This window comes from Lonchura striata, chromosome 5 (assembly GCF_050655825.1).
Source record: "Lonchura striata isolate lonStrDom1 chromosome 5, ASM5065582v1, whole genome shotgun sequence".
Taxonomy (NCBI): Eukaryota; Metazoa; Chordata; class Aves; order Passeriformes; family Estrildidae; genus Lonchura; species Lonchura striata.
The window spans coordinates 23,315,929-23,338,736 of record NC_140707.1 but is presented as its reverse complement, the minus strand read 5'-3'; the positions used below and the strand labels follow the sequence as shown (position 1 = coordinate 23,338,736).

The window sequence follows — 22,808 nt, the reverse complement described above, 5'->3', positions numbered from 1 at the left end:
TTATTGCACTAGATTGTTCTGTGTTCTCAAAGGTAAGCATAGTTTTCTTATTCTTAGCTGGAAAATTAAAAATCCAAAATATGGATGTTAATTGCAAATGCAAAGAGTTAGGTCATAAACTTCTAAAACATTTATGTGTTCTCCACATACTATTTGATAACTAATGCTCTTTAGAGTATTTTTGGGGCCAGCAGTGATCTTACTTTCTGCTTTCTTCCTGATCCCATGGAACGCCCGAAACAATCTGTAACCATTCTCAAATATCCAGGGAGAATTAAGCCCATTTGTGGGTTTTTAAATCTAGTTTTATCATAATATTTAGTTTTAACAACACATGAGCTCTTTCTTTTAGCATAAACAGAAAATACAGCCATTTCATTTGCCAGGTGGGGAACATCACAAGTAAAGGAATGTGTGCTTTTAAAGAGCCTGACTGCTTCCAATGGGCATCGACCTGAGCTTCTGTAACTTTATCTCAAATTTCCAGCTTTGCTGATGTTCTGACCTATGATTTTGATTCACTTACTTCATCAAAGTTCTCTGAGAATCCTGACTTTGATCAGCAAAGCTCTCCTTCAAATTATGAGTGTTCTCTAGTAGAAGTGAGCAGTCAATAGTTGAGAAAGCTGGAGACACTCATTTGATGGTCCTTTTCTAAAATGCTCCTCTAAGTAGGCATTTCTGTGTCAGAGGGGGGAAAGCTGAGGCAAAGGGTGAAAAGGAAATGTTATTCCAACAGGAGGAATCCCAGTTTGAAGGCTGCTGGTGAGCTGCTACAGGAGGCAAGGCTGGCTACGTTCAGAGAGCATTTACTGGTCCCTGGGGCGGGGCTGCCAAGGCCATTGACACCTCAGGGATGAGCTCTTGAGGCTCTCTGACACCTGGCTGCAAAGAAAGGGAAGCCTTTAGCTCTGTCACAGGTGTTAAAAGTAGCCCTAATAACTCCTAAAGTGTAAGGGATTAGAACCCTTGCAAGGCACATGTTAAAGGGAGTTCAGCTCCTTATTTTCCATGTAAAAATGGGGGTTCACATTCTTTTAAGGGCTTGAAACAATGGGAAATAGACCTGGCAATGAAAAGGGGATCCCCTTTGCTGAGGTTTTGCAAACCTGGGAGAAAATGTCTGGTACAGCATAATTATTCTAGGATCACAAAGTAATGCTGTGCCAGGAGGATTGGCAACTCCCATCTGGAGAACGATGGCCATCACGAGGAGCTCCTGATCAACACAAATCCACTTTCCCCTGGTGATGTCTACCTGGTGGATTCCCAGATTACAAGGATTACTGGTATGTTTGGAACAATTGCACCTGGCAGCTGTGGTGGTGAGGGCAGTTGGTGGGCCAGAGCCATAATTCAGGGATACAGACACTCTGGGGGCTGGGCTGGTGGGGTTGGCATGAAGCAGGGCTGGGTGGTGACTCTGGATGGGGCACAGGCCCTTCCCATGGGCTGCCCCAGCTGTGCGGGGTGGCAATGCCATGGACACACCCCCCACACCCCATCCCAGAACCGATGTGAGCAGTTCTGTGGGGGTGCCCCAGGCTGGCACCCTACCTTGACTGGCACCCATCATGGAGCTGGTGCAGACCAGGGAAATCCAATTAATTTCATTAAAGCAGAGTGTCCCAGAGGCCCATGGTGGGTGTGTAGATGCAGTGGGACGCCTACCTGGGATGCTCCTGTCTGCCTCAGAGTGTCACAGTTCCAGTGACAGCCAGGGAGCACTCACCAGTCTGTGACAATCCAGGGAAAGGGTGTCAGCCTCACACTGGGCTATGCCTGTATCCACAGCAGAGCTGCAGCACATCTCCTACAATTTCCTTGGAAGCACAGGGGAATGATGTAAGGGCTTGACTGAACACTGGGGTGTGGCTGGCACTAGATCAGACTGGCCAAAGCCCCAGCCAACCTGACCTTGAATGTTGACAAGGATGGGGCATCCACACTTTCACTGGGCACCAGCTCCACCACTGCCCCAGCCCTGTGACTAGAGGCAGCTCCCTCGGCCTGCCCTTGCATGCCATGGGCCCCAACTCCTCATCATCTCCAAGGCCTGGGCTGGGCCTATGCCCCACACATCAGTACCTTTCCAGGGCTGTGGAGACCAAGAGGGGACAGAGGATTCCATAGGCACTCACCAAATCCCAAAAAGAGAGGAAGAAAGCAATTTTGCTCTTTTTTTTTTTTTTTTTTTGGTTTATTGGTTTGTTTTTTTAAAATTTACTTCCCAACACTGAAAAGAACTTCCTATGAAGCAGCTAGAAGGGACCTCCATGTGAAGGCCAGCACTTCTTTCTTCCAAAGAAACAGCTGTCTACTTTCTTGGCTTGGTCTGCTAATATTATTTATGCAAGGCTGACTTCACTCATCCATCAGGGATTGTTGTTGACCTCAGACTGAAGGAAGCCCACCTCCAGACCCCAGGAACCTCAGTGGCCCCCTTGGGAATAGCTCCAGTTACCTCAGCACAGTAGCCTGGTGAAACCAGGTCAGTTCATATCTTTCCCTGAGGAGCTCCAGGAAGGGTGGGGTAGGGGAGAAGGAAGGGTTTATATAATGCATGGCAATCAACAAATGATTGTTGATGCCAGGAGATGGAATGGGTGAGCTAGTAGGACAGGCCCCGTGTGGAGGCTGGAACTCCATAATATTCCGTAGCATGTTTGCAAAGAAGAAATTCCTAGGGCTCCATGCCTTCTTTATGATAACTTTACTCAGTTTAAAAAAAATAGTCTCAAATTGTTGATGCCGTAGCCTAAAAAATCCCAGGGTGTAAGGTGGCAGTAGCAAAGCAGGCTATGGACATGGAACTGGAAAGTTTCTAAAGTTTGTAAAAAACACCTCTTATTTCATGGGTCATTGGAGCACAGGTGCTGTCACCAAAGTACCAAATAAGGAGGATGACAGGATTTTCATCCTTGTCTTGTTGCTTATTTTTCAGCCAGGCAGGTGCGGATTTTGAGCCGCCAGAATTCCTGGCGGCACGCGCTGGAGGTCTTTCCTCGCATGTTGGCAATGGCTCTCATGGTGCAAGGGCTGATGCTCCTCCTTCTTCTCCTTCCCCTCCTCCTCCTGCACTGTCGATTGCCATTTTTCAGGCCCAGGGAAAGTGACCCCCTCTTTGGCCGCTGCTGGACACAACTCCGTGCTGTCCCACTGCTCCAGTGGTTCCCTGGCAGGCCGATGTCCCTGGGCTGCACACTGTTCCCTGGTGGGCACAGAGCCAAGCTCTGCATGGCCATGACCAGGGAACTGAGGGCGGTGGCAGTCATGGCAGAGGGCTGATTTTGTTCCTCCTCTGCCATGGCCTCCTCCAGGCACATGCCTTCCTCTTCAGTCATCATTGGAAGGGGCCCTGCTGCCGTCCCTGACAAAGCTGGTGTGCCACCCGCCTCGCTGCTCTGGCTTTTCTTTCTTCCAGACATTCATCAAGGGCCTCAGAGCTGGGTGGATGGGGACAGCTGCAGAGGGTCCTGCTTCTGTAGTGCCAGAGAACTCAGGGGACTGGTGACATCACAAACAGCCACTGTGACTGGGCCATCCATGAGCGTGGCTCAGTACTTTGGGTTAAGGTGGGCCTGAAAAGTGCCCAGATATGGGAGAAGCAGGAGAGTCATGAGAGCTGAGGGAACCTTTCCTGGACCCCATCCCACCTGCCATGCTGCTTGTACAAGAAAAGCTGTCCCTTGGGCACAGGGACCACTGCCACCTCTCCTCAGGAGCCCTTGACTCCAGCACTCTCCTCATCCTATACCTGGGGTAGCCTCAACATGACCCTGGCAACAGCATTCCAAGAGCATAAAAAACTCACAGGTTTCCAGGAAGAAGGAAAAGCCAAACTGCTACCTTCGGTCTGAGGGTCCCCCTCATGCTGGTCTCTCCTTTTCAGATAAACCTTAACACTGCTCTTTTGGTTTTAATCTCTAGGGATATTTTCAGTGCTCTTGCACATTGTGGTCCACTTCCTGCAATCATCTGGGAATTTCACCACGGCAAAGTTAAAGCACAACTCACAGAGCTTCAGTCTGGCTCACACAAATAGTACAACATGGATTAGGCTACCGTTCCAACAACACAGAATAAATGGGGAAGAAGCTGAGGGGTAGCAGAGCAGCTTTGTGGATTGTGTGACAGCAAGAGTAGAGAGCAATGACAGAGTTGAGAGAGTCGTGTGTGACTATGATCTGCTCTGCTGACCAGCTAACACTGAGCTAAGAGAAAGAAGGCATATATTGTCCTTCAGCATCCCAGTAAACTCATGTATAAGAATTTGATTAACTCTCCTAACTAGTAGCATACAGATGGTTTTGAAAAAACCAGAAGAGACATTTGGTTAACTCTGGGATGACAAGGAGCAAAACCAAGGACAGCTCATTCAGAATTGAAAAGGAACGAGTCACAAATATCTGCTCCAAAAATCAAAGGTTAAAGCACTGTTGGCAGCATCATGGTAACCCATGACAAGTGCATGAAAGGGGCATTGGCTTCCAGTTCAGGCAGATGATGTGACTGGTACCATAAGAATGCAATAGATATGAGGAGATGAACACAGAGAAGTCCTCAGTGGGAACAAAACTCACATGGATGACAGCTGATGACCTCTACCATTACCATCCAGATGGCTGTCCCTTATCAATTGAGTACTTTGGTGTTGCGCTTTCTCAGTGTGCCAGTCTCCTCTGAATCACTGGGTTTTTGCTTCTCCAGTGTAACATTTTCATTTTCTGACTCCACAGACAGGTCCTCTTGGCTTGTCTCTTCTACTTCACTGCAGCTCTCAGAGTGGAATCCAGCATTCTCTGCTATGACAGCAGGATCATCATCACAGCAACAGCAGCACTCCCCAGTGCTCTGGCTGGGAGGAAGGTCACTCTTCTCCTCCTTGACGAGAGTTACATCATCCTTTTTCTGCACTAAATCCTGACCACCCATTCCCGTGGTGAGATCACTTAGCAGGGTTTCATCATAAGGATACTCCTCATCTTCCATGCCCTCCATTCTTTCTGCCAGCTCTTCTGGAGAGGGCTGGCTTAGGTCAGGGTAATCTACAAGGATTGTGTCCTGTTTGTGCTTGAAGCAATCGGAATTGTCGTAGACGGGATAGGTCTCTTCCGGATAACCTTAGGAATAAAGGGATATGCAGCTTGGAGTATTACCAGCATTTAAAAGGAGTCCTGACCTCAGTGGTGGATGCAAAGTTGGCCAGGACAGTTGTTTTTTATTATTGACAGCACAAGTGTCAGCTCTTTAATGCCATGTACACATCACAGTATGAAATCCATGGCAAGAGTGTGCAAAGCATGTCTTCTATGGAGATAATGAAAAAAAATTCACTTACTTTTAGGGAGCCAGGAAATCAACCCTGACTTTCAAGAGTGAAAGAGCTTTGCTGGAAGCTATGGGGACTAAGAGGTAAAAATGGTGTGTCATAGATCTTTAAATGGATCCTTCTTTTTTTTCTGCTTACAGATTGACTGATGCATGATTTGAACACTTGCTATAAACAGCATTACTGAGAAAGTTGAAAAAACAGATACATCAATGACTTTGTGAATTTCATTTTAGAAATAACATCACAAACTTGACTTTATGAACAGACCTCAAGGCCACTGTTTATGTTTTGGATAATTTTTGAAAACTTTTTAGAAAGCAAGAAATTAAGTTTGCATTTAAAATTATGATACAGAGCAACTCAACTAAGATATCTTGAAAACACGTTTATGTAGCAGGTAAACACCAAGGAATGAAAAGAATATTAAAATAAATAGTTTTTAAAAGACTCCCTGGAGTTGACTTTTACAACATTGGAGCTAACAAAGAGCGACTAATCAAGAGTAAAAATTGTAAGCTATCTAAAACATACAGATCTGATTTCCAAGGGTTTTATGACTGTCATGAAATCCAGCCCAGCACAGAAAGGGAAAGATATAAACCCAGAGCAGCCAAGCTCCAGCAGCAGACGGAGCATATGTGAATATTCATATGCCACTTTGGGCAGCAGATAGTGCAGTGTTTACACTAAATGTTGGATACCTCAAAATCTATTTTTTTCTGTTATGTTTTTTTTTTTTTTGGGGGGGGGGGGTGGGCAGGGGAAAGCCAAGCAACCTCTAGCAAAGTTTTGAACTGGTTTCTGGAAAAGGAAGGATAAAGTTAACCAAAACTTTGAAAGGATCTGGAACTGTGAGTAATCTTTATCCAATTTTTCTTGTAAGGGTAATGGTAAGAAAGGCTCTTGCTTACCTTCCCAATCTGCCATGTAAGGAGCTTCCTCAGCTTCCTTCTCAGGAGAGATGTCATCTATGAATTTTCCTTCTTTCATAACTCTAGTAATTTCTCTGAGTTGTTGAAGTAACATTTTTTCCTGGTCTGTTGTAACATTTTGAGTCCTGCTGGATAATATTAGACATCACAATTTAGTCCACTGTTATTGCAAGCTATGAGAAAACTTTGAACCTGTTTGGTCAATGCCAGCAGCACAGTCTGGAGAAACCTATTGAAGAGTGTGACCCTTCCTCAACATCTGCATGTGCTCTGCACTTCAGCTGGGTACAGTTTATCCCTTTATCCAAAAAGTCTGCAATTTAAACAGGTAAAGGAAGGCAGGTAAAGCCAATGTGAGAGCAAGATGAAAGTGACACACAAAAAAGAGTTAGGGTACAAAAGGCACTACAGAAATTTCCTGCCTTTAAAAGTACGTTAGGTTAAGAATTAGGCTGCAGTGCCTTGTGCACTTAATAATGCTTATAATATTTCATATTATAAGGAAATGAAATTCTGAATCTGTGCTACATATGTAGCTTGTGAGGCCGATGAAAATTTCTCAGTCATTAGGCTCAAGACTCTAAAATCTCTCATTATGACCATTAAATGTGCAAGTTGGACAGATCATCCTGTCATTATAGACAGTCAACAATGCAGCCTGGTGGGGAGGTGGGGGGCAGAAACAGGAAGGAAGATTTAAGAATGGGAAGAAGGTGTTACTTTCAACTGTCACTTGCCCTTTAAAATTAGAGGGAGAGGACTCAGATTTTTATCAGATTGAAAGCAAACTTTTGACTGATTCTACACTGCTGGATCAAGTAATTATTACTGCTTAGGAAATACAACTACTGCTGTAAAAAAATGCTTCCAACAGGTAAGATCATGTAGTCATTACATGTTATTTTTTCTGCAAAGAAACAAGGCTTCTAAAAATCTTATGGACAAAAAGATAGTATTTGGAGGGGGGTGCTCTGCAGTCTGCTAACTTAGTAGGCCAGAATGAGAAAGGCACTGGCTGCCACCAGGGGTGAAAATGGTTCTGACTGTTGGTGCTTGTTTCATCTCGAGTTTAAAATTATGATATCTTAGAGTTTAAGTCATTCTTGATCAGTAATTCCAGTTCAAGCCATTCCTCTGGCACTCTTTTGGATCTGTGTATGAAGCAGAAGCTGTTGCCCTCAGTTAGTTGAAAGGGTGGCCCTTGGCATGCACAGAATGCTGAACTGTATGTGAGGTCAGACAGATGATCTCTGGTGATCCCTGGTCTGGAGAGCAGACAGGCAGATAATCACCAAGAGTAGATTCACTGAGTAGGCTGCTCAGTGAAGTGTAGGGAAGAGATGGGAATAAAGGAGCTGGAGGTAGATTTTGGCTTTAGGTCATTAGTATCTATGTAAGCCTCATTTTAGTTATCAGAAGTCTAATAAACTTGCAGTGTCCTTCTTCAGGTTTTCTCTTACCAGCTGCTGGGACTGGAGCAGCACTCCAAGAGGTAACTTTGTGCCACTCTGCCTAAATGGGAATGATGGTGACATGATGGCTACTCCACTAAGGGCAACAAAGTCACACTTGTTTAAAGTAAGATTAGCATCCTACTGCTGGTTGTTGTGATGGTGGTGGAAGTGCTGATCCTGGGCTGGATTTTGTGCACAGCTGCAGGCACAGGTGTCTGTAACTGAACTTAGCTCAGGAGCTGGTTTGATTAGCACCTACCTAGATAAAACTGCTTCCCTGAGATCACTTTTCTGCATTTCCACCAAGAAGCACTCTGCCTCACAGTTTGAAAAGTTGATATCCCTACACTATACTTAGGTTGCACTGATTTCCCCCAGGTTGTGGTGGCAATCTGTGCCACAAACAACTGAATGTGTGAGGCAGCACCTTCCCAAAAGCCTGGCTTATGCAGATGTGGAATCTGAGATGTGAATTAAGAGGCTCACAAAAAAGAATGGTTTCATCAGCCTTTAACCAAAGCTGTGACAGAATTGCTGAAGTAATCCTGCTTAAGAGACAAAACTGTACCCAACTTGAATACATATCACTTGGCTAAGACAGAGAGCCTATCTCTTTAGCACATTGGGCAGATAAGCTGGCTCAGATAACAGGATCAGTCAATGCAGCTGCATCACTGTGGCATTTCATTAGGAAAATTCCTTATGTGTGGGATACCCTCATTAGAAAACACTCCTGTCTTACTGCAACACAAGGGCTCTCTATTTCAGAGTGTTCCTCCTCCAAATACCTTGCTTAAGAGGCAGATTTCCCTGCAGAGAGGAAGAAACTAAAGCCCATGTGTTATTTTGACTTCATTTAAGGCCTCTGGGAAGACTTACTGTAGGTTGCTGGCAGTGTGTAAGACATCTGGCTGCCTGCACATGGGAGATTTACCAGGATATAATGCACTTAGCAATACTCAGAGGATAACAGATGCAGAAGGTTTACAGTGCAAGAAAAGGTCATTATTTTTGCTCTCTGTATTTGTAGCTCCAATACAACTATTATTTTTCATAATGGCAATACATACACTTTGTAGAGTCCCAAAGAGCTCACTAACAGATAAAGTAAAGGTTTCTTATTCCTACTGTGAGATTAGAACATTTCCTAAAGAGCCATCATGACCGCAGGGAAAATAATCTAAATAATCTAAAATGGCATCTCAGACATGTTAACTGGTATTTTTTTAGCTTCATGATCTTAAAATATTCACTATCAAAATGCAGCTACATCCCAAAAAACGGCACCCCACGGAGTCTCTTCCATATCACCTTTGCTCAGTGTATGATAAAAAGGAAGCTTTTCCAGTTGACAGCCTGGTAAACAAGACTTTAAAAACAGGTAGGTGATCTGCATTATTTCTACCTCTTACCTAACTACCATAAATAGAAATTTTTGGTTACATTGTTGAGGACCTGGCCAGGCAGTTCTTTCTTCCTTTGCTTTCTTTACCTTGCTTCTCAATTTTTCCTACAACATGCTAAGCCTTATTAAAAGCACCTGTACTTGTACTTTTTGATAGTTTTGCATTTCTGGAAGGTTGTTTCTCTACTTAACGGTGTAGCAATTCCAGCTGGTATGCTGGTTTGGGAGGAAGTTTCCTCAGTTAGTTTGGAGGTTGGTCTTCAACTCATTAAAAAAAAAAGCAAATCCAAGTCTCTGGTTGCTGCTTTCTACAATACAGGCTGGCTGTTGCTTTGCCATACCTGGTGTAAAGGGCCATGGTGAGAACCTGGGGTCTTTCAGCATTAGTTGAAACTTGATACTGATTATTTCTGTCTCTGACTTTTCTCTGTAAGGGTTTCTGTTTAACTGCAGATCAATAAATAAAGGTCAAGTAATGTTTACTCTCTTATTCTTTCCTTTTTATTTAAATCTATCAAGGTCCAGATTGAAAAGCCTTGCTCAGTACTCTAACTAAATGTTCTAAACATAGGTTTTATTTTAATAGATTTATCCAGTATTAGTGAAATTAATGAGTAAATTAAGAAAGCTTCAAAGTGTTTTAAAACAGCTATTTGCTCCATCAAGAGGTGCCTTTTCCCTCCTCTTCAAAGAGGCAACACACAGAATTCTTCATTAGATTCAGATTCTCACTTCCCCTGAGACCTTCAGACCCATCTATATAAATAGTCTGGTTGAACAAAGAAGGGAAGTGCTACTAAATAGAGGCTTTGGGCCAATAACATGGAGTAGAACAAATACTGGATCAGACCCTAAACCGATTTTCTCAGTAAAAAAAAAGATTCCATCCTGAGAATCAGCACAATATCGGGGCAGCTCATAAGCCTATTTCTGTCAGCTTAGAGGAACATGTAGAGCATTGTGTCAGCTCTCCAGCACAGAGATGAGTGGCAGCCAAAGCAGGATCCTTCTGTTCCACTAACAAAACCAGGGCAGTTCAGGGGCTCTCCCACTGGGACCTGGCTGAACATGGGCAAGTTTGGCACCTTGTCTGCCCGAGACTGTACAGGGCACAGCACAAAGTGGGCAAAACTGCACTCAGAGAGAGGGGGTTGAAGCACAAATGAACAAAATGTGCATGTTCAGTACAGAATTCCTACAGGATGGGTTAAAACAGGCCCTGGCTGATCCAGACAAAGTTAACATGATTTACAACCAGAACAGCTCTCATTTTCTGCAAGCCTCACCTTCATATTTATGGTATTTCATATTCACACTGCAGTTCAGCAGTGTCCTATTGATCTGTTCTTTTTACTCCTTATGAAAAACATAGACTTGTTTCCAGTGTTTCTTTGTAACATAGACTTGTGATATTAGATTTGTAGGAAACAGTAATAAACATAGTAAAATTCTGAATGCTGATTTTACAACCCTTTGTCTTTTATATTTAGAAGCAAATGCATGAATTTAGAGTGGTACTAAGTTATGTAATCATATTATTATACAATTCTGCCTTAAAGAAAAATGTTATGGTTATTCTAATAGGAATTTACATAGATTATAACAGCAGCTCAATTTAGGAAATTAATTCATAGAACTGGAAAATAATAATTCAGGATATTCTAGCCACATAAAACAGGCTGTTTTATGTACTTTAAATCTATATGGTTTATCTTCTGTTTATATATACCTGCCATTTTCTTCCAAATAACACACTGTACAAAGGGGGGAGATAGGGATAATTGCTTTTCTAGTTAAGGAAATTAAATTGGAAAAAAATTATTCATTTTATATATAGATACTGAAAAGGGAAAAACTGCAGAACAAGAATTGAGATGTGTAAAATCAAACTTCTATAATGTGAAGTGGTAGTAAAAATACTATTTTAATATAGATAATGGAAGAAAGTTTAATTTCTAATCAGTGTGGAACCTCTCCTTAAAAGAATCTAATTTGAAACATACCTGTCATACATAGGTCCTACTCTGTTGATTAATTTTTCCATTGCTTCTTCTGTCTCTCTCAGTCTTTCCTGAAGTTGAGTGAGCTCATAGTCAGCTGTAAAACAAAACAAAAAAAATCCCAAGATCTGTCACTAGGAGCCTTGAAAATGTATCCCTGTCCCATTATCACAAGTAGCAAATGCTGTACCAAACCAAACTGCCTTTGAGGACACTAAAACATTCAGCTTAGAGAGTTCTACCTACCTGGCCTAAGAAGGTGAAAAACCAATATTACACCCATTTAAGCAGCACAAAGGCACAATGGAACTTCAACATAGTGGGAATGGAGAAATCCATCAGCAAACATCCTGCTTTTAGAAAGACCTCTATCCTGCACAAATTGTCATGACTTAATGCAACACTGATGTAATAATTTTGCATGTCTAAGACTTTAAAGGAAGAGGAAGGGGAATTGGTAAAGAGAAAGGAAGTTACTTCCTCCAAGTCACTATGTGACTCAGTCTTCAGGTTCCTAATCCAGTGACCTGTCCCCTGCTCTGGTACAGCTTGCCATTAATGCTTTAGGAATATAAATGAAGAGCTCTAAAAAAAGGCAGAATAATTTTCACTGTTAGTTTTTTGGGATATAATGATGGCAAAGTTAACTTACTGCAAAGTTACTTTCTTTCACCAAGCATCAGAGAAAAAAAATATAATTACCATTGCTAATGTATTGCCCAAAATTGCCAGGCACAACGCAGCATGAGTGCACTGGAAACACAATCTACAGCACTGAGCACATTAGGTATTCCTAATATGTGCATTAATGTCAAGAAAATTACAGCTAAGTTAAGAGAATTACCTTCCTGCTACCACTTTCTGCAAAGCCCTAAGTACTCTTCTTATTACAGTTTAGCCAGCTAAACACAACACATTTAAATGCTGTAATGGTAACTACTCTTCCAATCCTCAATAGTAAACTTATTAATTTATCTAATAAGTGCCTACAAATACTTGAATCTATCTCACCAATGTTTAGGTAGAATCAAATTAACATTTCAGAATGTTTTGCTCTCTTTATTGCATGCATGAAAACTGCATTACAAAAAAGAGACAAATTAGGGAAGTGTCTGATGATGGCTAAAGAATTCATCAATTCAAAAAATTAAACTAGCTTTCATGGTATCTTTCTATGCTCTTACCAGACTGTTAGGGATTATACAGTAATTATAGCTGGACATCCTATTATCCATTTTTAATCATTAGTGACATGGCTTTTCAGCAAATCTGTGCAGTTAATTCAGCAAACCTCATAAAAAGCCATTTCTACCAGAGGGGCTTGGGATCAGGCTGCTATCACAGCCTCATGGGCTGAATGAGATTACAAAGTGACAGCACAGTAATTCTTTTGAACTCTTGCTCATTCCAACACAGAAGATTCTGGCTTGGTTTTGGAGTTTTTTTGATTTTGGGTGGGAGGGAACATCATCTTTACAGTGCACCCAGAACTGGAAGAACCCTGTTGGACCATTACAGTGTCAACAGCTACACAGACACAACTCAGAGCCATACTCACTGATTTTCCTCTTCATGTTCCCAGGTGTAGCAGGGGTGCATTTCCGCTCTGCAGGAGTCGTTCTTCCCTTGGAGGCCAGCTGATAAGGACAAGAACATGGCCCTTCTATCAGTTACAACAATAGTAATAGATAAGCCCCAGAGGCAATGGGAAAAAATACAGAAAACTGAAATAGGCCAGAAGGCAGCCATGGAAAAGCACACCCACCAACAAAAACATGAAATATGCCTGGAAGATTTTGCCAGCTGAAAACTCCTATCAGACTCTAGGAATAAATAACAACATGTGACATATAGAGTAGATATAAAGTGTAGCCACATACAACAGGCAAAAGAATACTATGTGTATATTCAAGACTAATCTAACATTACTCTGGATGTGAACATTTTCCAGGAGGAAAAAAAACCCTTAAGAAATTTTAAGAAGTCAGAGGTCAATGCAAGATCAGAGAAATCCTTCCCTGCATTCTACAGTCTTTGCAATAGCAAAACCCACAGGATAGTCCAGTCCTTTGACCACCAGGCAAAGGTCCAGCATAAGCATTTTTTGAGCACAGCTGAAATGGAACAATGTACTGAAATGAGAGTATTGTAAATGCAGGCAAACCCATTGGGAAGAAATGACAATGTCTGACTCAATTCAGAAGGCTGAATCATTTCTTTATTATAACTATGCTAAAATACATTAATATGTTATATAAAAGGAGGATACTAAAACTACATAGCTACTTTCTCTAACACAACTCGTGACTCTCTCCTGAGAGTCCAGACACAGGTGGATTGGACTGGCCATCAGGCTCAAACATTCCTCACCAGAATCCAATCAAGCAATCACTCCAGATAAACAATTCTCCAAACACATTCCACATAGGAAAAACAAGGAGCAGAAATAGAAATTGTTTGCTCTTTCATTTCTCTCTGCGCACCTCTATGAAAAATCCTGAGAGGAAGAGAAATGTGCTTGCCACATGAGAGTATAATTTTTTTTCCCCAAATTTTTTATTTCCCTGACTTTTCAATTTACGTTGGTCTTACCTTAAATAAAATGTACAGAATATATAAGAAGATGCCAAATCCATATATAGGGATAATCTGTCCCACAAGACCTCTTCCACTTCCACCAGTGCTTCCACTACCACCTCCACCTGACTTGGCTTTGGCAACTGCTTCAGTAAGGTGAGACCTTGGAAAATGAGGGACAGCCCGGCTGTCGGGAGTGGCGTGGGAATGCATCCTCGGAGGAAAGCGACCGAGCTTCCCTGCAAAAAACACACAATGATCATTTCCCTCCTTTTCCTTTCCACCCTTTTACATGTAGCATAAACCTGCAGCAGGTACAAGTGACCTATTTTCTCTGCTTGTAAATTCACCACCACTGATGAGTAAGTAACTTGTTGGACTAAGTCTGTAAGTTCAGCCTTCAGACTCTTGTGATGTGCAGTACTGGGAGTTAGGTTTTACTTAAAGCCATTTACTCCTAGCAGTTCTACTCCTACACTATTAAGAGTAGAATCATACAATTAAAATATCATGATTTTAAGCAGAGAAAGAGCTGGTAAGGCAATTTACAAAACAGATATTTTAATAAGTATATTCTTATCCGAATACCAAACAAATTAGCATCTCCAGCAGGATAAAATGTCAGATTCCTACTTGTTTCTCTCCTCAAGATCCCCCAACAATGTATCAGTTTTCCACGGTTAGCCTGATCTTTCAATATCGCCCAAAGGCATTTAATGTGTAAATGTATTAATGTTCAAACCATTAACCACCCTGACACACGACTGCAGTGTTTGCCCAGCACAGATTTTTGGTACTTGCTGTAAGAATAGTATTTTACCTCATTTTACCAAGTGAGTAATGAAATATTAAGAAAAGTGGTTTTACCTCAAGCTGTTCTCCTTAAAAAGTCTAAGGTAAAGCAGTGTGAGAAAGGAGATTGAATATAGCTCAGGACATATTATCTTTGGCATTTTAGAAGGGGAAAAAAATTTAGAGGTTTGTAACCTTTCTAGGCAGAGCTAATTTAACACAAGAAAGGAGAGCAAGCATAAATGGATGTACAGATGCCAGAGTATGACTGCAGAGAGCCTGAAATGGTGCTGCAAATGATTTCACGCAACTGAAGGGCGCAAGAACCTCGATAAATTTAAGCTCATGCATTATTCTATTTTCTTGCTGCCATCAATTCAACAGTTTTGCTGTGAAATTCACTGTTTTACTCGACTGTGTAGCTGACATCCTGCTTTCCATCTCCATATCCAGCTTGGATGTGCACCTGCACTCCCATCCACCTACTGGTGTTGAGCTGAGTTACTCAGCTACTCTGCCATGGAATCTGTGGTGGGAGGCACTGGATGGAAGCACCAGAGATGGGATTGCCAGGCTGGGCTGCAGCTCACTCCCTGATCCCAGCTGGAAACTCCCCCTCCCTGGCACGCGTGGCCTGGACGCTGCTGCCTGGTGCTGGGACAGGCTGCCTGTGCTTGCAGAAGGTAAATGAAAAGCAGGTTTGAAGTGGTGCTGCTAATAGCTGACTTTACTTCGGCAAGTACGCAGCTGCAAGTGCTTTTATGAGACACAAGAGAAAAATTTAATTAACATTTGGTCTTGCTAGGAAACACCATCATCGGCAGCTAAATTCCTGAGCACAGAAAATTGCAGTAAACACTTACTAGGAAGTGGTATCAATAATTCATGAAGTTCCACTATTAAAAACACATTTTTTCTTGTAGATGATAGCACACATTCCATGAGCTCTTTAGTGTAACTGCCAGGGTACACTACCACTGACCAAAGCCACTCTCAGATTAGCTTAATTTTGAGGAAGCTGTTATCATGCACTTAAATTTTAGTGAATTATTCAAAGTCTGTGATGGAAAGCATAGCATCTTATTTACAAGAAAGTCCCCCTGCTCCAGCAACAATGCCCTGCAGCAGTAGGTCACTGTGGAAATGAGTGTGATGTCGTGCAGAGAGAAGCATCACTAAGGCAGGGATGAAGCAGCAGGGTAGGTAAACACTTATAAAACATACTTATGCAAATATTATTTATTTTTTTAAAAAGAGAGATATTAAGAAAGCAGAGAATAATTGACAAAGGTGAAAATGTATTTAAAGTGAATAGTTTTCTAAATTATCCACAAGCCCTCGTTTGTGCTTTAAAAGATTCAATTGAATTAAATATAATCAGGGCAAGAGGACAGACACTAGACCTTTCATCATCAAGGTTATTTTAAAGGGGAATTTCTTGACTTATATTTGCAAACCTACCCTATTGATTTTACACTTCTATAATTATTTCCTTAATAAACAAATACTATCTTCCATAGTTTTTTTATTGTGAAGAACCCATGCGAATTACACAGGAAACAGAGGGCACGAGCAACTTGAAAACAACATATGCACAAAGCTCTTAAATGCACATTTAAGTACACAAATGGAAAATGTAACAATTTGGGTGCCACTGTGACCTGAACAAGAGTCCACACGTCCAGGGATGAAACAAATTGAGACAATAACATAGAGAAACAATAATGTAACATCAAGAAAATCAAGTGACACGATGAGCACAGAAGGGCATGTCTTGGGTCCTTGTTTGCTGCCCTACCCAGCTGCCAGTGAGGTTGGTGTGTACTTCAGCAGGACATTTTCCTGTTGTGGGAATGCTGAGCACTAACTCTGGTTAGCTTTGAAGGGTGCCAAAGCGCTGTTCTGTTTTTGAAATATTTCTCTTCTCCCCTGTGATAGCCCAAGGGCTGCCTTCATGCAGACATTGCTGTGTGTGCTAACTCCCACCAAACTCACCCTACCTGGCTTTGCAATCTTTTTACATAGGATTTATCCTGCACATTCAATAATGTTGTCAGTTTTAATGCTTCAGATCAACTTTGCAAACCAGCTACAGGGCAAGCAGAGCTTGTTTTGTTTAACCCAGTCCCTTCAGAGCCTGGAGTCAAAAAATGATACTATGCCCCAGCAAACATTTGTGTTGTTTAAAAGGCCGTAGTTTCTGAATGTAGATTAAGTCCTTAATGGCATTTTCACATGAGAATGACTGTGGGGTTTTTAATCTTGTAACAATATTAACGCTCAACTAAAAAGAAGCAATTTTTAAAATCTCTATCTACAACACAGTGAATACAACCAAACCAACCAGATGATGATACTCTGATCATTCAAGCATCTTTTTTCCATTAAAGCTGTTACGTGTTCTACTTAATGGGTTTTAGGAATTGCTACTGAGCCCAACTCAACTATTTATAAAGTCATTTAGACTTATGTTACTGTACTATTCAGCAACTCTTAGTCTAGGTAATACGTGTCTCTGCCACATAGTTTTCTTCAGGACACCAGCAGGCAACAGATGTGTGCATTGCACAAATTCAAGATTTTTTTGGTAATGCTGATGCCACTTGATTATTTGTAAGATTTATCTGAAACTACCAACTTAGGAAGTGACTTTACAAAATGCATGGCATATATTTATGAACACTGGACTTCAAATGTGTTTTAAAACTGCTAGTAGGTCTCCTTTTTACTCCTCTTTTAACAAAATATACACATTCCAATGCCTGTCTATGAAGTCAACCAGGAATGTGATACAAACACAGTAAGTTCTTTATATAAACTTTGTCATATACATGAAATTATAACTGTGAAAAAGAACAACATTCCTAACTGGAAGATAGTATTAACTTCTATAGTTCAATGCTCACCATTTTTCTAAAAGAGACCTCTGAAAATGACTTTATTAGAGAAAGTTCCATTCCCATGCCTAAAGCCTGTTTTGATAAAAAGCCTTCTGGTAACATTGAGTTCTAACAAATGGTACTAAATTTTAAGCATGTTTTATTCAGAGATTGTTTGCCCCCCAGACTACCATAAGCACTTTATTAACTTCAAGAATGACATGATTACCTCAAGCCCCTAAAACTCCTGCCAGGTAACTGCAGTTATCAGTGCACCGAGGAGGACAACTAATGACAGAGATATGAATTAAGTGGTTCAATCAAGATTTATTCTTCCAATAAAAAAATAACTTCAGGTGAAATACAATTTGGTCTACAGAGCAGGTGTAATGAAATCTTTGCTATGAAGCTGAAAATATGGGTTATAAACTCTCATCTGAAACCGACCAGCGGAGGTGAGTTATTACATCCTCAGCCAAAGGCAGGTGCTGGGGTGCAAGAGGGGAGCAACGCTGGGAGCCTGTGCTGTTCTGGGATCTCTGCAGGAATGATGGCAAGTATTTACAATACTGAGGATGTAGAGAGTATTTCTGTTACCTATTTTAAGCATTTAACTGCAGCTGTGATTAAGCCACCCTATCACGGCACTGCTCAGGAACAGCTGTGGTAGAATAGGTATCAACATCATTCCTTCAGCAGATGGCACTGAAAATAATCGGGGGTACTGAAAATAACTGGAGGACAGGTTTGTTGTTGGGATTTTAAAAGCCATTTTCTGTCAGATCAACCTGCAGCCAAAGGAAGGAGCACTACAACATTAACTGTTAAGTGTGTAAGACTGCATTGCAGTGGGAAAAGGGTGTGCCAAATTCCATCATCTGGCAGCACTGAGGGATCAGTTGGGAGCTGTGCAGGGGAAGAGGTTAATGGGGAGCCAGGTGTCACCTCCCTGCTCTGGGCAGGTGACTCCACAGTCCTCACCTGTGCTGGCTGCTGGACCTTTATGGGTTTTCAGTGTGAGGAGATCCTCCAATGGAACTGTAAACCTGCTGATCTACAGTGCTGACCAACCTACTCGCAATTTCTTAAAGACCAAAAATACACCTGGTAACCATGAAAGGGCTGTTGTGGCATGGAAATCCTGTATTTGGCTTCAAGGTAACACTGTTTTAGCAGCAACTTCAGCCTGAAGGCCCTCAGAAAACCCTGAAATGAAATACTACATGAAATCCATGTCACTGAAGAGTGCAGACATGGAAGAACCAGGCTGTTGGAAGGATATAGAAGACACAGTCAGTGAATGTGAGTACCTGATGGACAGCACCCTGAAGAACTTTTAAGTTCTCTGTGCTCTCACCAGCCTCACCTATGGCTTGTGGGCACCCCTCTCTGCCAAGACTAGGGGTTATGATACCAGCTACTCTTGTGAAGTGCCTTGGGCAAAAAATAACCTCTACAGTACAAGGCAATGAGCATACAAAGGATGGGAGATGCTTGTATGAACCCACTCCTTGAGAACTTAGAGAGCACATGCAGTGGGAGGGCAGGCACAGAGGACACAGCTTGGGGGGCCACAAGGACAGGACAGGAGCCTGAAATAAGCCACAACGTGGCCACAGCATTATGAGAATGTGGTGCATGAAAACAAAAGTTTAAAACGCTGGCATAGGAAACTGAATAATGAAAACGATTCAAATGAATTTTTTATTTCATATGTAATAACGAAAACATTCCATACACAAATTACCAATATAATGAAGGGATGTATTGCAATGAAAAAAAAAACCAAAACTGAAAAAAGTGGAATGAATATGTCACTTTTTGGGGAAGCTTTAATACCTCGCATATAGATAAAACGATATTTTCAAGTTTTTAAACTACTTAAAAGAAGAAAGTAGATGACAGCGGCAACCACGAATGACTGCTCTGGCACGCCACAGGTCGCTAAGGAAGGGGCACGGGGAGGGGACCGAGGGGGCTACGCGAGGTTAGCACAGCGGAGCTCGCTGCGCGCGGCCCGGCCCCCCGAGCGGCACCGGGGGACGGGGACGCGGAGGGGCGGCGGTGAGGAGCGGCCTCTTACCCTCGGGCGGCGCGGCGCCGGGCTCCTGCCTGCCGCCGGCCCGGGGCAGGAAGGCCCGGGGCAGGAGCAGGGAGAGGCAGAGCACCAGGCAGGACACCGCGGCCACCCGGCAGCACCTCCCGGCCGCCATGGCGGAGCTCCGCGCAGGCGCGCGCAGGCGCGGGGCGGGGAGGCGTGGGACAGGGCGCTGGAATCCTGTGGGGATTGATGGGAATGGGCTGCGGGAATGGGCTGCGGGAATGGGGCTGATGGAATGGGACTGCGGGAATGGGGCTGATGGAATGGGGCTGATAGAATGGGACTGCGGGAATGGGCTGCGGGGATGGGACTGATGGACTGCGGGAATGGGACTGCGGGAATGGGCTGGGGGAATGGGACTGATAGAATGGGACTGCGGGAATGGGCTGCGGGGAATGGGACTGATGGACTGCGGGGAATGGACTGCGGGGAATGGGACTGCGGGAATGGGACTGCGGGGAATGGGACTGCGGGAATGGGACTGATGGACTGCGGGGAATGGGACTGCAGGAATGGGACTGCGGGGAATGGGACTGATGGACTGCGGGGAATGGACTGCGGGAATGGGACTGCGGGAATGGACTGCGGGAATGGACTGCGGGAATGGGACTGCAGGAATGGGACTGCGGGGAATGGGACTGCGGGAATGGGACTGCGGGGAATGGGACTGATGGAATGGGACTGCGGGGATGGGCTGCGGGGAATGGACTGCGGGAATGGGACTGCGGGAATGGACTGCGGGAATGGACTGCGGGAATGGGACTGCGGGAATGGGACTGCGGGGAATGGGACTGATGGAATGGGACTGCGGGGATGGGCTGCGGGGAATGGACTGCGGGAATGGGACTGCGGGAATGGGACTGATGGAATGCGGGGAATGGGACTGCAGGAATGGGACTGCAGGGAATGGGACTGCGGGAATGGGACTGATGGAATGCGGGGAATGGGACTGCAGGAATGGGACTGCAGGGAATGGGACTGCGGGAATGGGACTGATGGACTGCGGGGAATGGGCTGCGGGGAATGGGGCTGCGGGAATGGGACTGCGGGGAATGGGGCTGCGGGAATGGGCTGCGGGGAATGGGGCTGCGGGAATGGGGCTGCGGGGAATGGGGCTGCAGGAATGGGACTGCAGGGAATGGGCTCTGGGGAATGGGACTGTGGGAATGGGACTGCGGGAATGGGACTGCGGGAATGGGACTGCAGGGAATGGGCTGTGGGGAATGGGACTGCGGGAATGGGACTGCGGGAATGGGACTGCGGGGAATGGGGCTGCGGGAACGGGACTGCAGGGATGGGACTGCGGGGAATGGGCTGCGGCCCTGGAAACGTGTGGGGATTGCGGGGAATGGGCTGGGCTGCAGCCTCGAAGGAGAGCCCTGAGCCTTGGACACGGCTCTTGTCCTCCTGCAGGGAGCTTTAGGAAGGATGGAGAGTGGTCTTTTACGTCTAGTGACAAAACCCATGGGAATGGCTTCGAGCTGAAAGACAGTAGCGTGAAAAATGCGTATTTTGTGATTGGCTTTTCGCAAATGTCCCGATGAATATTGTATGTGTAATGTTAAAAAGTTAATGCTGTGTTAATTCTTGTAAGTAGTGTGGTAAATGTAGTTTTAGGTTACAGCATAATGTTAAAATAGAAACTCTGTGATATAGGATTTGTAACAAGCTCAAGCAAGAAGATGAGATAATCAAGAAACTCTTCACACAGAGATGTCAGTGAAGGGGGCCCATAAAAAGTTACAGCCTCCTTATCAGAAAAGACAAACATTCTTCCACCTTCTCTTTGTCTTTTTTGGAACCAGCAAGATTAAGGAGAAGAAGTTGACAAAAACCAGAAAAGTTCTTAATTTGCAAGGAATTTATGTATCATGTGTGAGATATATGAATATGCAACAGGCTATTGCTTTTAAGGTTATTCCTTTGTTCATTAGGGATGCTTTTTGTGACTTAGTGTCCGAGAGCATCCAGATGCCCATAATTCTTTACTTTTTATTGTCTTGTAATTGTCCTAACTCTAAACTTTATTACTCTAATTGTATTACTGTTTTTATAATCATTTTATTATCATTAAACTTTTAAAATTTTAGAAACCAAGTGATTGGTGTTTTTCACAGTAGGCTTAGATAAGATATGGAAAATGTGTGCTAATGTCTCTACAGACAATTCCATGGGTGAAGGAAGGTCTTTGAAATGGATGTTAATGTCTCCACTGGCTTTGGGCAGCGGGTTTCTTGTAGAGTGCAGATTGCTCGGCTCCCGACATTCACAAGGGAAGGCGCAAGCCTCAGCTTCAAAAGTTTGGGGTAAAACAGTGTCTTCAAGGAGGGAATACATGGTAGGCAGTTTGGGAAGGCTGTGCCTTCCTAGTACCTCAGCAAATAGAGAAAGGAAGAGGGGTCCAGGAATTAGGATAAGAGGAGGCTTTGCCCTCCAAAACCAGCAGGGAGAAAATGCCGTGGGCCTGGTGGACTCGCTTCCTTTATTTGAATGAAGTTGCAGGACTCCTCTTGTCTCTTTTTTTGGGCATAAACCTCTGGCGTTTGTGGATTTTCCTGACAATTGGGCGCTCGGTCTGGGAGGGAGAATAAGGAGATTTTGTTCCTACAGCCCCACCCTTCCCCGGGCCATTTTGGAGCCTGGAGGATTTGAGTTTGTCCACGTAGTACCCCAGGGTCCTGGACAGTGCGGCTGGACGGGGACTGGCTCTGGTGTGTGGTGAGGAGGGTGAGCACAAGGAGGAACAGAGTGGAATATCTGGGAAATGCAGCTTGTATGTGGAAGAATTAGGATTTTCTTTCAGGATTTTCTTTCAATGATTTTGTTTGGGTCACCAGAGAAATGAGTGATTGTGAACTGTGGGAGAATGAGCACCCACATGCAGTAGGTGGAAGGGCAGAATAAGTCTCTGGATGAACTGGTTAGAAAGATATGAAAGAAGAGATTATGAGGAAAAGGTAAAGGCACGGGCAAGAATAGTGTCAGTTTTTACAAGCCCCAGTGGGAAAAAGTGCTGGGTGCCCCAGGGGCAGCCACCAGGACAGCAATTGGGAAGGAATGAAATATTAGACATGGATCGTCAAGGGTGTCAGGATCTGCTATTATAATTTGAATTTGATTCCAAAGGGGGAACAATTGTTCAAATGTTCTTTTTGTAATTGGGAAAGATGTAGGTGTTTGAGTTTTGCCAGCAAATAAAACTAACATGAAGATGCCTGTGAGATTTTGCTGAATGTGAGACAGGTTTGAAAAGTGTGAGTTCCTGGTTATTCCTAGTTGCGATTGTGGTTTGCAAGGAGTGGATTTGATGGCTTGAGTTGGGAATGTGAGTTA

The 22,808-nt window shown here is 43.5% G+C and overlaps 2 protein-coding genes across 3 annotated transcripts; one reads left to right on the top strand and one right to left on the bottom strand.

The window, feature by feature from the left end:
* Positions 1 to 2,178: 2,178 nt before the first annotated feature.
* RIC3 (RIC3 acetylcholine receptor chaperone) lies at positions 2,179 to 19,618 on the bottom strand. Of its 2 annotated transcripts, none has more exons than XM_021529504.3 (6): positions 19,458 to 19,618; positions 13,719 to 13,942; positions 12,685 to 12,763; positions 11,130 to 11,223; positions 6,247 to 6,395; positions 2,179 to 5,123 (listed from the first exon to the last, which is right to left on the bottom strand). In XM_021529504.3, exons 1-6 carry the CDS (start codon positions 19,585 to 19,587, stop codon positions 4,636 to 4,638), a joined length of 1,164 nt encoding a protein of 387 aa, XP_021385179.2. In that variant the 5' UTR covers positions 19,588 to 19,618; the 3' UTR covers positions 2,179 to 4,635. The 2 variants fall into 2 exon arrangements, with proteins under 2 accessions (XP_021385179.2, XP_021385180.2); XM_021529505.3 differs by having other exon boundaries at positions 6,247 to 6,392; positions 19,458 to 19,616.
* Positions 19,553 to 21,572, top strand: LOC116183687 (uncharacterized). The gene is made up of 2 exons (XM_085581426.1): positions 19,553 to 21,024; positions 21,132 to 21,572. Exon 1 carries the CDS (start codon positions 19,753 to 19,755, stop codon positions 20,896 to 20,898), a length of 1,146 nt encoding a protein of 381 aa, XP_085437552.1. The 5' UTR covers positions 19,553 to 19,752; the 3' UTR covers positions 20,899 to 21,024; positions 21,132 to 21,572.
* Positions 21,573 to 22,808: the final 1,236 nt, after the last annotated feature.

Excerpts from the sequence above, each read along its gene's own strand:
- RIC3 (XM_021529504.3), bottom strand. The coding sequence starts at position 19,587 with ATGGCGGCCGGGAGGTGCTGCCGGGTGGCCGCGGTGTCCTGCCTGGTG. Across the intron at positions 13,943-19,457 it reads CGGCGCCGCGCCGCCCGAGG|GGAAGCTCGGTCGCTTTCCT; the intron begins GTAAGAGGCCGC and ends TGTTTTTTGCAG. Across the intron at positions 11,224-12,684 it reads GAACATGAAGAGGAAAATCA|CTGACTATGAGCTCACTCAA; the intron begins GTGAGTATGGCT and ends TTTGTTTTACAG.
- LOC116183687 (XM_085581426.1), top strand. The coding sequence starts at position 19,753 with ATGGGACTGCGGGAATGGGCTGCGGGGATGGGACTGATGGACTGCGGG.